At 40.3% G+C, this 18,207-nt stretch overlaps 1 protein-coding gene across 1 annotated transcript; it reads left to right on the forward strand.

The window, feature by feature from the left end:
* Positions 1–13,020: 13,020 nt before the first annotated feature.
* LOC120438050 lies at positions 13,021–14,902 on the forward strand. Its single transcript, XM_039608508.1, has 4 exons — positions 13,021–13,392; positions 13,534–13,785; positions 14,285–14,374; positions 14,541–14,902. Exons 1-4 carry the CDS (start codon positions 13,263–13,265, stop codon positions 14,798–14,800), a joined length of 732 nt encoding a protein of 243 aa, XP_039464442.1. The 5' UTR covers positions 13,021–13,262; the 3' UTR covers positions 14,801–14,902.
* Positions 14,903–18,207: the final 3,305 nt, after the last annotated feature.

An 18,207-nucleotide genomic window follows, 5' to 3' on the forward strand; every position in this document is an offset into this window, starting at 1 on the left:
ACCCCTTTTCACCTAGTTTAATTTTTAATCCTAATTTAAACTATTCCTGACTTCCCTCAGTGCACACTGTAAAGTGTAAAAGATACAATTAGCTTTCTCCTGGTAAAAGGTCCTACATTATTTTCTCTACCTTTGGAAACATCCTCTATCGAGTTAACCCATTTCATTTTTCAAACTTAGGCCTGATTTCTTCGCCCCCTTTAACGGGTAGCGCATATCCAGTCTGAACACTGTGTTTGGGCAATTTACGAATTGTTGCAGGATTTCTATGTTATGTAAAGTTCCTCTCATCCCTTTTATGCTTCCATTATAACCTATGTCTAACAAGCTTTTGATCTTCTTTGTAATATAAACAACTAGGTGTATTTGTGCTCTGTTTTTCTCCTTTCTCTGGTTGGTTCCATTTGATCTCAGGCTTCCAGGATTCTCGCCCCCCCTGTGGTCGCTGTGGTCCTGAAATCTTCTCCTGTAAAGGATAGAAAACAAAAAAAGCCTCTCTGCTACACCTCACTAATCTACTGTGTTCATCTAAGGTTCCTTTAATCATTCAAAGTTGTTTCACCATATCATGTTCGGGGCTCTGTCCTCTATATTAACTTTACTTAATCTCCATGCCCTTCATGTGTGTGAGCAACACTGTTAGTTTTATTAAACACACCCAGGGTAAGATATAAACCATCACCATCTAAGCATAGAAACAGATCAAAAAGAACCACAAAACAATTTCTATATCTAAATTATCAAAAACCCCAAACGTCATAAAACGATCCTAAAACCCATTTCAAATTAAACCTTAAATCCTGTAACTCCCCCTTTTGTGACACATCTTATGTGTTACAAACTCAAAATCCTTCACTCGAGCTTAGGAGATTAAAAGAAAAGGTTAGTCATATCATATTAAATATTCATGCTCCGCCCTTCAAACCTGTGTTTAAGGAATGAAATCAAATTAATCATTATGTCAAATCTTTTCTTGGCTCCATCCACAGCCTGCATCCTTGGAACTTCGTAGAAACAAAAACCTGTGTGTTAACCAGAACTTCACATTTCATACTCAGTTTTTCCCCACTTATGATCCAATCTGTGTTATAAAAAGAAAACTTAAAACAGAACAGTTATCAGTCATGTGTCTAACCTTAGTCCAGTCTTTATCTCAGTGTCCAGTCGGTCCAACCTATGGTCTGCCTCGTCCGTCCAGTCACCATCCATTTACACACATTCACTCACATGCATTAACATCAGGTATTGCTGACAGTGGAGACTATCTCGCAAATATTCAGTCTTCACTCTCAGCAACATCAACTCATTTATTTGTTTTACTTTGTTTTTAAGAAAATAGTTCTTTCTGCTTTTTAGACTGGATTGGCTCGCGGCAATCCTTTTAGACAGAGACTTAGCCTGCTCCTCTGCCCATTGTAATCTGGAGAAGGTCACCGAGAATTTTCAGCGCTGTTATCCACTCTTTTGCAGGCCTGCTTAGAACAAAAATGAGAAAAAGAGAGCTGATTATTGGCTCATCCAAACACAAAACAAAATCACCTGACAGGTTTTCTAAGTGCACTGTTACAAAAATGATGAACCCCCTTAGACATGTGCATGTTTGATAAAACTCCCTCCATTAAAATAAGAAAACGAAACAAATCTAACCGATAAAAGTAACCCATCACTACAACACAACCTCAACAATCTTAAACACAGAACATTTTGCCACAAGTTCTTCAGGGTCCTGACACTCTCAGTTCAACTTAACATAATTTCACCTGCTCAAAACACAGAAAATCTCGTTAAACACCACACAACTTGCACACCATCCACACTAAATTCTAAATTTTCTCTCCTGAAAACTTACTACACACTGAGCGAGTTGGACAACATGATAAACAGACTCCTATGCTAAACCTGCTATCTGATGTTCATGAGCTCTTTTGTATTCTAAGGTTAACGCATTTCTATTTGTGTGTGTGATTGTGTATATGTTTCTTTTCGTGGTTTTTCAGACTCCCTCACAAGGTTCCACTTAAACAGTCAGTTTTCTCTTTCCCAAATTTGATCTCCTCCTTAAATAACAACATTCCTTGTCCTCAGCCAGAAGTTAGAGCTTGATTTTCAGGTTCAGGGAACAATTCACCCTGAAAGACAGTGAGTGTCTCCCTCTTTGGCTCATCACTCGTCATTGTTAATGACGTTTCCCCTCTGCCCCAGCGGCTTTACCCTTGAAGTCCCGTCTCCTCCAGTGAGTCCAAGCTCACTTAGGGACCCTAGGTTCAAGCAATCGTGACTGCGCCTTGCCTTAGGTTGTCCCAGGGTTTCGAGGTGGGATCTTACCCGTCATGGGCTGTCCAGCCTTCCATGCTTCGCCTGATACTGGGGCCAACTGGGCACGGGTGCTATGAGGGGAGGGGACACACTGACTCTGGAAATCAAAGGAGTGTAAGCTGCTTTCTTCATTTCATCAGTATATTAAGCTATCTCACTTCTTGATTATTCCCAACATTTCACCTGTAACAATTTGTGTACGTGTGTTTTCTATTCATTAATGTAATTGTTAGTTCATGTATTTATTTTCTCAGTCTTTCTTTTTCTAAAACATGTAATTAATATATTTTATTACTTTTTCTTAAGACATTCAGTCTCTAATTGCTCTGTTTTCATGCTGCAACGTCTCTCCCCAGCTATAATCAGACTTCCTGTTTGACGCACACACACTCTCTCAGGCCTCCTCTATTCACGCACTCTCCTATGAGTTATTATTACTTATTTATTATTTTGTACAAATCACACAGAATCATTCAAATCAAGTACTCACAACATTCACACACTTAGAAGCACTCAAAATACGCTTTCCTAAGAGTATTTTATCAAACATGCTTGCTTAGAATCAGAAAGAGCAAGTAGACAACACTCAGTGCGTCTGTCCTCTTAAAAAGAAGAGAAATAAACACATATGGGACAATTCTCCCCATCTTAGACGAAATGTGACCTTAAATGTCCGTTTCCAAGTCATGTTCTTCTCTACACACGACTCTTGGCCTCCAGGGCATAAAACTTTAAACCTAAGTTTTTATTTTTACCAGAACTAGTACTTTACCAGAACCCTCATACGTGCAATAAGACTGCTATATGTGCAATTCTTTCTTTGACAAAGTTGTATTTTGTATTTTCTTACTCAGCTGTATATAGTATTGGTATTCTATTTTATTCTATTCTACTTTATTTTATTGCATTCCAGTGTTTTCTAATTTCTGCTGCCTAACTTTGCACTTTTGCTTTAACAAAACAAATTTCCCAGCTGTGGGACTAATAAAAGTCATCTTTATCTTTGACTAGCCCTAACCTAAATCCTGTCTCATCCACTGCTGAAATTCTAGTTAAATGAACACGTGTTACAGTTTAAAATTAAAAGAGGAAGTAACTCACACCCAAGTACTGTGTGTGTGTGTGTTAATGTCCGTGTCCCTTTAAATGAAAAAAGGTGAACACGTGGTGAGTTTTCCTCAATTTACACAAAATATGACATTAAATATCCTTTTCTAATTCCTGTTCTTCTTTAAACACCATGAATGACCTCCTGGTCATAACCTTTGGACTTATAACTCTGATATAAGTCCACACAGCGCACCAAGCACAGAGAAAATTCAACCTCAGTGCTTCAGAATTCTCCTCAAAATTCAGAAACTGTTTCTGTCATTTATCTGCCCAAGAACTTCATCATATGGACCTCGCCGAGTCCAGTAATCTTCAGCACATGTATCTCACTGCAGCCAGTGAAGATTTAAAAACAGTTTATTGTCTCAGTTTACCCAGTATTCACTTATCAGGTGGACCGCAGCCGATCCATACATCTCAACACAATCGTGTGTTCACAATTACACAACTTATTCTTTACTTGTATCACAACACATCTAGTAATATCATCAGAATTACTTCAACATGGTAAACATTGATTTTCCTTTAAAATCAACTTACCATTAAAACTCGAGATCACAGCTGACTCGATTCTCTGAAATCCTGAGTCAGTTAAAACACCTTGCTCAACTCACGGTGTTCTTTTCTCGGACCCCTTCGTCCGAGCTCACTCTTTTTACCCTGGCATCTCCCCTAGATTGTTACGAGATCTTCATAAACCCAAAAGTAAGCATATTATTTCCCTAGTCAAAAGTGAAGCCGTTCCTCACACAGTAATTCTTCATCCAACAGCCTTTGTGTTTTGAAACTAAAAAGAGGAAGGAACAGGGCCCAATTTTAAACTGTGCATGTTGTCACTGAACAACACACACACACACACAGACCCAGGGCAATTCTTCCTGGATCATTTATTAACGTTCGAACAAACACAGTCCGCCTTGATTATTTTCTGGACCTCAGCAGATCCACCAAAATTCATATAAATATATCAGCCATTAACCGATTTATTTCTTTTCCTCAGACCACACCATGAAATACCATATAACCTTTTAACTCAGTACTGTCTGTTTCTCAAAGTTTCATTATCCTTGCTTCAAAGCTTCTCATTACTTCCAAGTTACTCATTCATTACTTCAACATTTTACTTTATTCTCGAGAATTCAGTTTTACCCCTACTGCGCCAATTCAGTAGTTAAGATCATCTACTCAGCGAACAGATAATTTAGAATTCAGCCAATTTGCACAAATTTGCTTATTGAACAGGTTTGTGCGTACCTCTTAATCTTTTTTAGACCGGTCTTCTGTTCACCTCATATCAGATCCAACCTTCGGCCACATTAGTTCTCTCTGATTTAATCTAGAAACTTCACGGTCTGCCGTACACAGAATCTCTTTTCCCTTTTCTTTAACAAGAGATACTCAAAAATTCTGCAAATTCTCTCCACTCAGGAGGAGGCTCACAGCTTTATTTATTACTCTGTTTCTTGTTGGATTAAAATAACTCTTATATTAGAATCACCCTGTCCAGTGATACTGTATTTCAAAATCACCAAAGGCACGCTCACAAAACAGGAAAATGCTTCAGCAGCCTTAATGGGATCCCCGTGGGCCTCTCACTGTCTATTTCCAAGCACCTATAATGAAACAACGGCACAATGAGCATGCCTTTTTATCTACCCCTCATTTAATCAATGTATCTATTCTTTGTTAAAATTAAAAGGGGAAGTGTTAGGTCTAATTGTTGAATGTTGCCATTGTGTTTCTTAAATTTGTACAGTCTTAGTTCAAGCAGTATTATCAAAGCTATTCCTTTGATCCTGAGCACCTCTAACCACTTTGTGTTGGGGGAGGTTTTATTGTAGATACATCCTATCTGAAAGATCTGTTTCTTGTGTTGTAAGCTTCCTGCTTTTACGACCCTTTGGTCAGCAGGAGGTCTCACACACACACACACACACACACACATTCCTACTTACATATAAAGGTTCACACACATATACATACAATGCCTTAGAACCATGTGGGCGTTGCTTTGCTGTGTTTTGTGTGAACTGTCTCTCAATAAAAGGCAGCGAGAGGAGGCCGGATTTGGGGTCATTGTCGTGCTGGACACAGATGAGAGGCCTCCCTTGCGCAAGTAATCGATCGAACACTGTTGCCTTGTTTTTCTTTCATGGGGATAAGTCCTGGATACAGCGGGGTCTGAGTTTAGACCCAACAGGAAGTGACCGCACCCAAATTTTAACTGCGCACTTTTCCCCAGCAAAAAGAACGGAAAAAGAGACTTTTACAGCCTGTCTCTCACACACAGCCTGCAGCCGGCTGGCACTTAAATCATTTCAGACAGTTTCTTACGTCACGGTTTCCAGCTGTATGAGTGGGTCCCTACGACCCGGATATACACACCGCTGCTCGCCTTTAAGAGACGCCAACAGGTCTGCAAATTCTCCAGGAATATCAACAAAACACAGCTTTTCTTGGCCCACGGTGGTCCACAAATTTTCACTGACCACGGCGGGTCCACAAATGCATAGGTAATACTTTTAATCGTCTCTCATAGCTCACAGTATTTATTCTCAGAGTTACTTCAACACAACAGACCTTAGTTTCACTTTACTGCTCGGCTGGCTTTACTGCAAAACCTCAAGCTTACGGCTGACCTGAGTTTCTCTTAAATCATATATCAATTTCCTCGGACTCTTGCGTCCGGTATTTTACTCTTTTTCTCACAATTAAGTGTCTCCCTAACAATGATCCTCTGCGATCACCAGGGCTATATCTGAGGCCACAAAATCTCAGTGGGGCCCTTCCCCAGTTTAATACCCAGGAAACGTCTTTCCCGGGGTGGAGTCCTCCGGCTCCGTGACTTTTAGACACTTATAATCTCTTTATTCCTCTCTATTTCCTTAAAACAACATCTCTAGTTACTTTTAGCTCAGTACTGCTTTTTCCGAGCGACCATGAACACAATACTACTCTTAAGTTTCACTTTCGTTGCAACAAAGGTTTTCGTTTCAAACAAAACTCAAAACAGAGATCAACGGATGACCACTTGACTACATATTCTAGAATTATAATCCACTACAGCACAATTTCAGTTTAAGAGGTTTGTGCCTTACCTTTTGTGGGCCCAATAGTCAAGCGATCACCGTGACGTCTGCCGCTCAATCACCTGATCTGGCCTCGACCTCCGCCGACAACAAACACCTGTACCTCTTACTGCTGATCTTTAGTTGCCCGCATCCTCCACCAAATGAAGCGAGATCGATCAACTGTAGACCAGACAACAAACGACGGAGGCCCAGAAAAGTGCAATCAAACGATGAGTTTATTGACAACGGAGAACAACCGTCAGCATATGGCTTATTTGCTCTGACAAAATACACTGAGTTCTGGTTTTATAGCATAGAGGATCACACCCCCCCCACATACACGTCAATACAGGTCAAAATACATTATGTCCAGTCATTGTTTACAGACAAGGGTACATCTTGTACATCTTAATAACTATAAACAGACATATAACTTCTCTTTTGATAACACCTTCCTTTTAAGGTAATAACTTCAAGCTTCAGGGCCTCTAAGGGCTAATAATGGACCCTCGTCCTCAATCACTAAGTAGACTGAATTGGCGCAGGTCTCAAATAAGAAGCAGAAGACACTTGGGCCTTCGCTCAGGCCTGCTACTAGATTTATGTGTATTGTAAGCATGCATGCAATTAACCTGCTATGTTCTCATCTTCCCTCAACATGTATCACCTGGACACTCTCACCAGTGAAGCTTAAAACCCACTTGGATAGAACATCAACTCTAAACAAGCACAGTTATGCATTGTGTATAAAATAAACTCAACCTGTGAATAAAATGAATGTGATGACAAACATATTCAATGCAATATGAACCCTGTAAACAATATTACTGATAAAATAATACTGTAGAACATGTTATTAATGCATTTATCATAAGGCAGATTATATGGCAGCAATAAAAGAATCTCTAAATCCCAACATTGTGAACATGAAATATTAGATTTACGTGTTTATTTCACTGACACTTTTTCATCTCACATTTTTAAATTTTTAGACCATTTTAAATATAGTTTTAAAATAACATTTAATTTCGTGTTTATTGAAAATCCCAGCCAGTGATTTAATGTTATTAAACGAATGTTAAATACTTGCCTTGTTGGTTTAGTAAAGTTTATTATTTGTATTTCTATAAAAAACAAATTTTTCTTCACTTAAAAAAAAAACTTTTAAAATGTGTAAAAATAGAATGAAGCCTGTGAAAACGTCTCCATGTCAGACTGTGAAGACACCGTCCACGCCGTCGCTGGGCGGAGCCTGGTCTCGTGGTCCTGCATGGAAACCGAGGCGTCCGTCAGAGAGATGAAGCTACAGCCTTTAACACAACAAGTAAGAGTACAAAGTAAAAAACAGCTGATTGACTTTATCAAAGTGGTTTCATTCATTAAGATGTAAATTTGGGATTTCTTTGATTTGACAAACTAAATTTGACTCTGTGAACTTTTGATTTGACAATATCAGATGATCAGCTGAAAAGCTTAAACGTATAAAAAGCTCTTTAATTCTGCTCATTTTGCTGTGAAACAAATGTTCAGATTATTGATAAATGTCTTTTGATGGTCCTGCCCTTTAATGATAATGTGATGATAAACATGAATCTGAGGAATGATTGGTTCTTTAAGAGCTCTGAGAGCTCAGCACTTCCTGCTTTGATGAAAGTTAAACATGAAGCTGGATTTCATGTTGAGGAGACTCTAAATGGGCCTCAGGATCTATAAATGTCCTCAGTTTATTTCAGACACTCATGAATATTATACATCTATACTCTGCTGCAGCCTACAGCTCACTGATGACAGAGACAACTGACTTTAAACACACATCCAGAAATAATGTTAGCACTGAGAGCACAGCTGAAAGCATCTGTCCAATCACCGATCGCCTGAAGGAGGCAACAAAGAGCAGAGCTCATTGGCTGTGAGCTGTTTGTGACACTTCAACATCTGCACCAGTTTCCCTGCTCATTTCAAACGTCTCCTTGGCATCAAATTTCAAACATGTGTTTAAAAACAGGAATGTTTCCAGTTTCAGAGTTTGATCTGTCATCTCTGTAGGATTTGACCTTCAATATGGATGCAAGTGACTGCAAATCACCGCTTTGTCTGCTTTTTATGGACAATTTACAAACATCACAGGAGCCAGAGATTAATAACAAGTTTGATTCAGTGCACAGAGGTCTATTAACACACAGTAAGTCAAGAAGAAACTCCCAGTGCATCATGGGAATCAACCAGCAGCCTAAACCTATTACGGCAATCATTTCCAGTCAGGTGGTCGGGCTTGTCCACAGGCACAAACTTGGACGCTCAGCTCTCCATTCCTCCTTCACATTCGTCATATATCCATGTTGGAGAGTGTAAATACTGGGGCTGAATGCCCTTTGTACCAGAAAAAGGGCTGAGCTATCAGCACAGGTGGTAAAAGTACACACACTATTTATCTAAGTAGAATATTCTAATAAAACGTAAAGAAATGTACTGAAAGTAAAAAGTAGCTCATTGTAGGACAATTGTAACCTATTGTAACTGTATGCAAACTGAACCTTAACATTAATAATATAATATAATATAATTAGATGAGAATCCAAATGTTGTTCTAATGTAAATCCTAGTTGTTTCCTTGAATCCGTTCTATAGGGCACAAGCACTGACAGCTTAATTGTAAAAGAACTCTTTCCTGTTACATGGTAAAGGGTTTGGACATTGGGGAAACCCTCAGAGCTTTTTGTAGTGGCTCGCATGGAGAACAGAATCACAGCTCACAATAATTTCTAATGTGAGCTTCAGTACAGGCTGTGATCAGCTGACCTGCTGCTCTTTGTTCATTTAAACAGCTGAACTCAACAAGATGGAAACAGATGTTTCACAGCTACCGTGGCTGATTTCATCCCCTAAGCTGACAGCACACATCAAATCTTTATACTAGACAGGAGAACATCGGTATATAAATTGAACTGAGTGAATCAATCTAAGCATTATCAGCTGAAATGCAACAAATCTCTGCTACACTTGATGTTACTGAACTCTGGCCATGAGCACCAGGCCAACAGAGCGCTTTACTAAACACTTTAAGGCTCATGTAGCCCCATTATTTTATATTGCACAGCTGCCTCGTGGTTTGTGTCACATATTTGTGTTTTGTTGCCCACAGATGTGCATCGTAGTATAGTTTTGGATTTGGACTGCTACACTCAGATACTAACAGACAGAAACAAAGAGAAGCTGTCTTCTCTGAAGATGGTCTGCCTGGACTGGTGATGACACCAGAACGTCCAAACCTTTGAGACTGACTCTCCCAGAGAAAAACAGGGATATAAATTCTGCTGTTAGGACACGCCCCCTTCTCTAACTCTACAGGCCTGGCCAGAGGACCAGAGACGGTTGCCATGGTGATGTGAGAAGCGACGTGTCCATGTAGGGAGATGTGGGAAAGGTGCAGGAGATGAAACGTGAGCCGTACATGGGTCTAAAGGCTTTCCTCCTGCTGCTGAGCGATCACGTTAACATTCAGTTTTTACCACATGCAGTAAAAGTGTTTCCTGCCTGGGTGGGGCAGCCTTTGTCTCTGAGCCAGAGAGATGGAGCCGTGGAAAACTCATCTGAAATTCTGTTTGATCAGAAAGTGTGAAAAAGGCTCATTGGAGCATATTTGTCTTCTCTCTCATATAAAAAAGCCAACACAAGCTAACCTGGTAACCCAACAAAAACTCCTCAGTATTTGAAGAACACAAAGTGAGTGTGTTAGTTTGTTTGCAGGACATCCCACAGTGATACATCATTTATCCAAACACGCCATATACAAATCCAAAATGTAAAACAAATTGCAAATGGTTTTAATGACTTTTTTCTTGATGTTGGTCCTGGCTTGGCTAAAGAAATTGTAAAAACTGGGCACCCCCTTAAAACTAAAACTATTAATGTAGCAAACTCAATCTTTATGAGGGGAGTAGATGAAGAGGAAATTATGGATGTAGTTACATCCTTTAACTCCAAGAAATCAACTGACTGTGATGGCATTGATATGCACTTAATTAAAGATATTTTTGGATGTATTGTGAAACCATTTACCTACATTTGTAATCTGTCATTACAAAGTAGTTTATTTCCTGATAAGATGAAAATTGCAAAGGTAGTTCCAATATATAAAGCTGGAGATAAACATCTTCTCACAAACTATTGGCCCATCTCTCTACTACCGCAGTTCGAAAAAATATTTTACAATAGATTATATGACTTTATCATAAAAAACAATGTACTATATGAACAGCAGTATGGATTTAGACCCAAAAGGACCACAACGCATGCCTTAATGGAGTTTATAGATACAGTAACAACTGCTATTGAAAACAAAAAATATGCTGTCGGAGTTTTTTTAGATTTAAAGAAAGCATTCGATACAGTTGATCACAGCCTTTTACTTAACAAACTATGTACATATGGGGTCAGAGGGGTGGCATTATCATGGGTTAACAGTTACCTTAAAAACCGTAAACAATTTACCCAAATAAATGCCATGAAGTCAGAACTGAAACCTGTTGTGTGTGGGGTTCCCCAAGGATCAGTTTTGGGGCCGCTGCTTTTTATATTGTATATTAATGAGATATGTGCTATTTCAAAGTCTTTGAAAATTATATTATTTGCGGATGATACAAACTTACTGTGCTGTGGAAGTAACTTGGAACAACTTCTGAATGAGCTAGAAAATGAATTAAATAATCTGAAGACCTGGTTTGACCATAATAAATTAACATTGAACCTGAGCAAAACAAAATTCATAATATTTGGGAATCGCACATATTCTACTAACAGTAAACTGACAATAAATAACACTGAATTAGACAGAGTATCTGAAATAAAATTCCTTGGTGTGATAATACATCACAAACTATCCTGGATTCCCCACATTACTCATATCAAAGGCAAAATATCGAAGTCTCTGGCAATTCTCTACAAGCTTAAGGATCTCATAAATCAAACATCATTATATACTCTCTATTGTTCTATTATACTGCTGTACATGACATACTGTGTGGAAGTGTGGGGAAACACGTATAAGACACACACTTATCCAATATACATTCTGCAAAAAAGAGCAATAAGGATAAAAAATAAAGCTACTTCAAGAGAACCATCAAATCCACTTTTTATCAAATTAAATATTCTCAAATTTAAAGATTTGGTTGACCTCAGAACTGCGCAAACAATGTACAAAGCAGCAAATAAATCTTTGCCCCACAACATTCAGAACTTGTTCCAAATAAGACCAAATACTCCTGACCTGAGAGGAATCCTTATGTTCAGCAAGCCAGTAGTAAGGACAAATGTAAAATATCACAGCATTACAGTCAGAGGAGTTAATGTGTGGAACACCTGTACAGATGAAATCAAGACAAGTACATCAATACAAAAATTCACACGATTGTTCAAAAATAATAAATTGCATGAATATAGGAAATCTTCCTCTCAGTGAGTGAGTTGTCTCATTGTGTCCTCATTTTTTTTATAGATCAAGGCCTGAGTAACCCAAGCTTAAGTGTTCATTAAGGTGTTTGTCACATAGATATAAAATAAGCTCAGAGATTAAGCGGGTGTTTATAGACAGGGTGATTAGTTTATGTAAAAATGTAGTTTGTTGTTGTTCTGGTTTATGTGCTGAAAATTATTATGTGTGTATGTTCAGTGTGTTAGACTTGTACATAGTTAACCATATATGATCAAATAATGTTGAATCCTGGATATGGATTTGTAAGCAATGAAATTTGAAATAAGGGGGTAGGAACAAGAAAAGTGTAAACTTCATCCTACTCCTTTTCGAGCACACGCATTCTGTAGACATAGATATATACATGAAAACTTGATGATTTTTAAGTTTTGTTTTTTGTTGTTGTTTTTCTGTTGTTATTTCAATTATATTTGCATGTTCGAAATAAAATTATATCTATCTATCTATCTAAAAAAAAAATGTCAATAACACAATAAGGTTACATTAGTGGAATATTTTTGTGAGCCCGTTGAGCTAATGTGATGAAATCATAACTATATGTTGATTAAAGTCTAATATAAGTACAGTGCTGGTGTGCAGGGCTGTTATATGCTGCTGACATATTATAAACTGTTATGTTTATATCAACCTTTTAGCCTTATAATAAGCAGAGATATTTGTGTGTTTATGTCAAAGGAAAACCTGGAAGGAGAGCAAGAAACACAAACTCAGTTTATTTCGTGTACACGGGCGAAGCTTACTGCGTGGCAAGACACAAGCAAGTCGCGCAGAGCCTCAGTCCGTTCTTTATTTTATAGCAGAGAATAGATTACACAGCATCTCTAGGTGGACCATACGTAATAGAAAAACATCTCTAGATATGGTTATCGCATGAGTGGCCGTTATCCATAACGGTGCGTTCACACCGAACGCGATAGAGGCGGCCAGAGCGTCAGGTTTACATGTAAAGTCAATGGAAAGAGGCTGATGACACGCGATTGCGCGTCGGCGAAAAATTCTGAAGCAGATTTGCGTCGCGAAAAACGCCAAAACGCCTGAAACGCGCGTCAGTGTAGCGCGTCTGGCGCGTTTGACTCATGGAAAAACCCGCGCGCGTGAGTTTTTGTGTTGCATTTTGTGCATACGCGTCTTTCGCCTCTACCGCCGAGTTGGAAAAATTTGAACTCCAGCGTCCAAATCGCGCCCGCGTCAACCAATCAGGAGCCTGGTGACGTCGCTGTAACCAGGTCAAAGGGGCAGATCAAACCAAAGCCCTTCATTCTTCGTTCACTATGGAGGAAAAACTAATCAGCGCAGTGGCTAATCACCCAGAATTGTACGATGCTAGCTGCTACTTCTACCGGGACAGGAACAAAAAGGAACTAGCTTGGAGGCACATAAGTGAGGAGATCGGGCAACCTGGTAAGTTCGTTTGTTCTTATTTTTAATTTTCAGACTGACCCGATGAAGCCGCGCAAAAGCTAGCAAGCATGCCTACTGTCCCGCTATTTTCCCACTGATGTACAAATACCTTTCCGCTAACAAGATAATGTGTTTATTCAGAGGACATCTGCAGGAAAAAGTGGAAGAGCCTCAGGGACACCTATAATAAGGAGAAGAGGACGGAGAAGGAGAAGAGGAGTGGGTCTGCAGCAGGATCGGGGAGGAGATGGAAGTTCTTCGCGGTCATGGGGTTTCTGGACCCCTTCCTCACCCCGCGGGAGACAAGCGGCAATATGGTCCAGGCCGTGGAGAACTTCGCCCCCGAGGACCAGGGACAGCCCGGAGAGGCAGCAGGGGAGTTTCAGTCTGAAGGTATGTTTACAATGAATTAATGTAGGCAGTTAATTTATGCGTGTTTTCATATAGGAATGTATTTTGTTTATTAATAACAGTATACAGTGGTCCCGCAGTTCATCCGTCACTGCAACAATGCGCATTGCATTCTGCAGCCTGATTGACAAATACCCTCCATGTCGTGTCTCCTGCGCCAAATTTACCATGTTTGGTTTTGATAACCATCACGTCCAATAGAAAAAACAGCACAAAGACACTCATAACTATGACCCTCATTCGGAAATAGACACCTGCACTGCGAGGGAAAAAGGCGCACAAAAGTGGCGCCACAGACGGAGAAAAAGCGCGGCATAATAATACTTTTACGTTTAAAAATCGACAAAGGTTTGCACTTTGACAATGAACTTATGAGAACTGCGGCTATTGTTCATGTGCTGCAATAAATGAGGGACCACTGTATATAATTTCTGAATGACTATTGTTTTCAACCTGTTAACATTTAATATTGTCTTAATAGAGTCATCTGATTATGCAGCAGAGCCATCCCCTGCTGCTTCTTCTGGCTCCCCAGTCCCTGGTCCCTCCACTCCTGCTGCTGCACCCACAGGTATGTACATCAAGCACTGATAGCTTTTTAGTCACTTGGATTCCCTGGTGATCACCTTTACTAAATATTCACAACCAATCTGTTCATATCCTGTTTTTTAAATTGTGAAAATGAAAATCTAGTAGCAGCCTTCTCAATTCTTTGTGTTTTGTGCTGTGTTTTACAGGCCCACAGAGGAGGAAAGCTCAAAAGCGGCAGAGGGACGGGTCACAGGATGGTCCATCGGCGGTGGAGCTGGCCATCCTGGAGTCGCTGAAGAGGCCACGCCCGTCTCCAACGGAGTATTTCCTCCTCAGCCTTGCTCCTGCTCTGGAGAGCCTGCCGCCTCAGACACGAGAATTCGTGAAATTTCAAATGCATAAATTAGTTTTTGAAAGCAGCACAGCTGTGTTAAATTTGGAAACATTGGACCCTAGCGATCAGTAGTTTACTGATGAGGCAGCAGGCTCTCCAGGGCAGAAACAATGTTCTTATTTTTCTCCTCATTCTCCCTGAGGCTCTTCCACTCCAAGCTGGGTCCTTTTTGTTCCTGTCTCTCTGTAAATAGTTAAATGTTATATATTTATGTTTAATGTTGTTATTGAATTTATATATTTTTTCAAATAAACATTTTTAATAACTAATGTCTCAGTTTTACTACACAGCAAATATTCGCACCCGACTTGACACATGTAGAATGTATTTCTTATTATACTAATGACAAAATATACTAATACAGTGGGATGCAAACGTTTGGGCAACCTTGGTAAAAGTCATTATTTTCCGCTATAAATCGTTGGTTGTTACAATAAAAGTTGTCAGTTAATTAGATCATATGGAAGACACGCACAGTGATATTTGAGAAGTGAAATTAAGTTCACTGGATTTACATAAAGTGTGGAATAACTGTTTAAACAAAATCAAGCAGGTGCATAAATTGGCAACTTAAAAAAGACAAATGAAATGAAAATTTAGTGTATATCAATGTGTGTCTCTAATATATGATATATGCAAGTGACATTTTCAATTGTAACAGCAATTCATACAGGAAAATAATGACTATTAATAAGGTTGCCCAAAATTTTGCATCACACAGTATATAGGAACATAGTGAAGACAAGTTATTTAAGAGAGTAAAGAGAGGTTATTTTATTTTGGAGTAGAGCTCCATTTATTAAGAAAATGTTAAAAAGGCAGGAACACTCTTTACAGGTTTGTGGGTGGCTCTTAAAAGAGCCGTTGTGGGGAAGTCACTCGGACTTCAAACAGGCTACTCCTTTGGCTGCCAAGTCACAGCTCCCTCCGCCGAGAAGTGGGCCATGAATTTCTCCCTCACCAGGACAGCTTCTCTGGAGGAGTTGTTTGCCACACGGCCCAGGCTATGCAACGGCTCCACCACAGCAGGTGCCACACTCCTCACAGCAGGTGCCCCTCTCTCGTCCAAACAGCGTAGAAAATTGTGGAGAACACACGTTGCCTTCACACACTTCTCCGCAATTTCAGGACGGAGCTCCATGGGGCGCCGATACATCCTCCACTGTGAGGAGAGGACACCAAAGGCACCCTCCACTATCATCCTGGCCCTGGAAAGGCGATAGTTAAAGATCCTTCTCTCTAAAGGGAGGAGGCGTCCAGGAAAAGGCCTCATCAGCTCACGCCGCAGCGGGAACGCTTCATCAGCCACAAACACATGGGGCTGGGCTCCACGGTGTTCTCCACCAGGTAGAGGCTGGTCAGGAGGCAGATGGAGAGTCCCAGCCCGAAGAGCCTGACCAAAGGTGGAGTTGGCCAGAATACCCCCGTCGCTGGTCCTCCCGTACCCCCCAACATCAATAACTCGGAAGCGATACCTTGCATCCACAACCGCAAGGAGAACAATGGAGAATGTTCCTTGTAGTTGTAGAACATGGATCCTGAGTTGGGGGGTGCCTTCGTCTGAACGTGCTTCCCATCCAGAGCTCCGCAGCAGAGAGGGAAGTGCCAGCGCTCCTGGAATTCCTCTGCAATGGACTGCCAGTCTCCCAGTGAAGGCACAGCCATGAAATCATCCACTAGACAGTCCCAGATGGCTGTCGCTACCTGGGGATGATCTGGCTCACGGTAGACACACCAACTCGAAAACTGAACATAATGGTCCTGAAGGAGTCCCGGTGGCAAGGAACCTGGACAAAATTGTTTAAAATTAGTATTATGTGTACTGCAGTTACAAAATACATTATTCAAATTCCAAAATACTTTTGTGATTTCAGATTTCAATTTCAAATATATTAGATAATATCTAATATACACTATGTAATTATCCCTATAATTACATAGTGTTTATTAGATATTTTCTAATATACACTATAATTATTAGATAATATCTAAAACAGTCTCATGGGGATTATATAAAAAAAAAATCAGCTATACATGAATTAAACCAGGTCTAAATAAAAAGAAAAGGAGAGTATCACAACAAAGATTAGCGCACAGTGGTCCACTGTTTTATATCAGCAAACACAGAGAGCATGCACTGATAGACACCACAGCCATGCTATCATTGCAAACACTGATTACAGCATAAATCGAATTAAATCGGGACTTAATGAGACCTTTCGAGTATCACTAGAAATATTAAAAATACAGTCGTCACCGTACCACAGTTTACTTGCAGTAAACACCGAGAGCATCCACTGTTAGCATATCACATCCATGTTAGCAGTGTATAAACGGATAGTTTAGCATATATTAGCACAGGTATCAATAAAGGACTACCGTATTAAAGACTTTTACTAACCTCAGGCAGATGGACAGGCGCTCTGCAGGTGGGATTGAGCGCCTGTAGTTGGTGTCTAGGCGGGCGATTCTCGGACCGACGCGGGACAGCAGGTCCTCAAACTGGGCGAGTGAAAGACGGTGATATCGCTGGAATCGGCCGTCATCCAAGCGCAGCTCCTGGAGCAAGTGGTGAAACTCTCCAAAGTGCTCACGCCTCTGGAGGACCTGATGGACCCAGGTACGGCGAGGACGTCTTTTTCCCCGCTGCTCTGCTCTCCACAGTAGATAGAGAAGGGAAACTCTCTCTTGAAATGCTAGCTCGACAGCTGCCATCTTGCAAAGATACCGTCTGGCGCAACTTCCTCCCACATCCCTCCCACATTTCCGGTTCACGCGCGTCAAAATATGCAATTTTGAGGCGCGGTGGATTTCTGTTGGACACACGTTCGAGGTGCGAATGTGCACGCGTCAAATTAGGGGCGTTTGGGGCGTTTTCGCTCGCGCCTATCGCGTTCGGTGTGAACACAAGAGGAACTAGTATCTTTTGTCATATCAGCTTCAGGTTGGAACTGTCTCTGCCTGAGAGTGTGTGACTTTGTAACTTCCTCACGCATGCTTCTGTTCCTTAATCTGTAGGTTGCAGACATCATGTTCTCACAAGAAATTATACTTAAGCAGAATAAAGGTTATCAAAGTAAGTAAATGTAAAAAATCTCTTAACAGTTTATCTTCAACATTCAGATCCATAGAGATGATTTGATGTGTGGATCAACAGCATCACTACTCGAAGCACTTTAAAGTGGAAAGATCTCCCTTATTTCAGGTGTGATCACACACTTTGGTTTTCAGAGGAATGGCCTGTAGCTCTGTTTACGACAACACAGACACAGGTCAGTTCTTTGAAACGGGTGTTTATTACTTGGGCTTTCTCTCCTCAGCTTCACGCCGTGAGAACTGGTCACAAGTGAGCAGTACAAACCAATTAGCAACTTTACAGTACACATATTAAGTCCAAACACAAATAAAAACATTTCTCAAACGACAAATACCTCGTTGGCTGCTTGTCCTGAAAAGAGGTCCTTAAGTTCTTGTGTTGC

This window comes from Oreochromis aureus, linkage group 3, assembly GCF_013358895.1.
Source record: "Oreochromis aureus strain Israel breed Guangdong linkage group 3, ZZ_aureus, whole genome shotgun sequence".
In the NCBI taxonomy this organism is placed as follows: domain Eukaryota; kingdom Metazoa; phylum Chordata; class Actinopteri; order Cichliformes; family Cichlidae; genus Oreochromis; species Oreochromis aureus.

Excerpts from the sequence above, each read along its gene's own strand:
- LOC120438050 (XM_039608508.1), top strand. The coding sequence starts at position 13,263 with ATGGAGGAAAAACTAATCAGCGCAGTGGCTAATCACCCAGAATTGTAC. Across the intron at positions 13,393-13,533 it reads TGAGGAGATCGGGCAACCTG|AGGACATCTGCAGGAAAAAG; the intron begins GTAAGTTCGTTT and ends GTGTTTATTCAG. Across the intron at positions 13,786-14,284 it reads AGGGGAGTTTCAGTCTGAAG|AGTCATCTGATTATGCAGCA; the intron begins GTATGTTTACAA and ends TTGTCTTAATAG.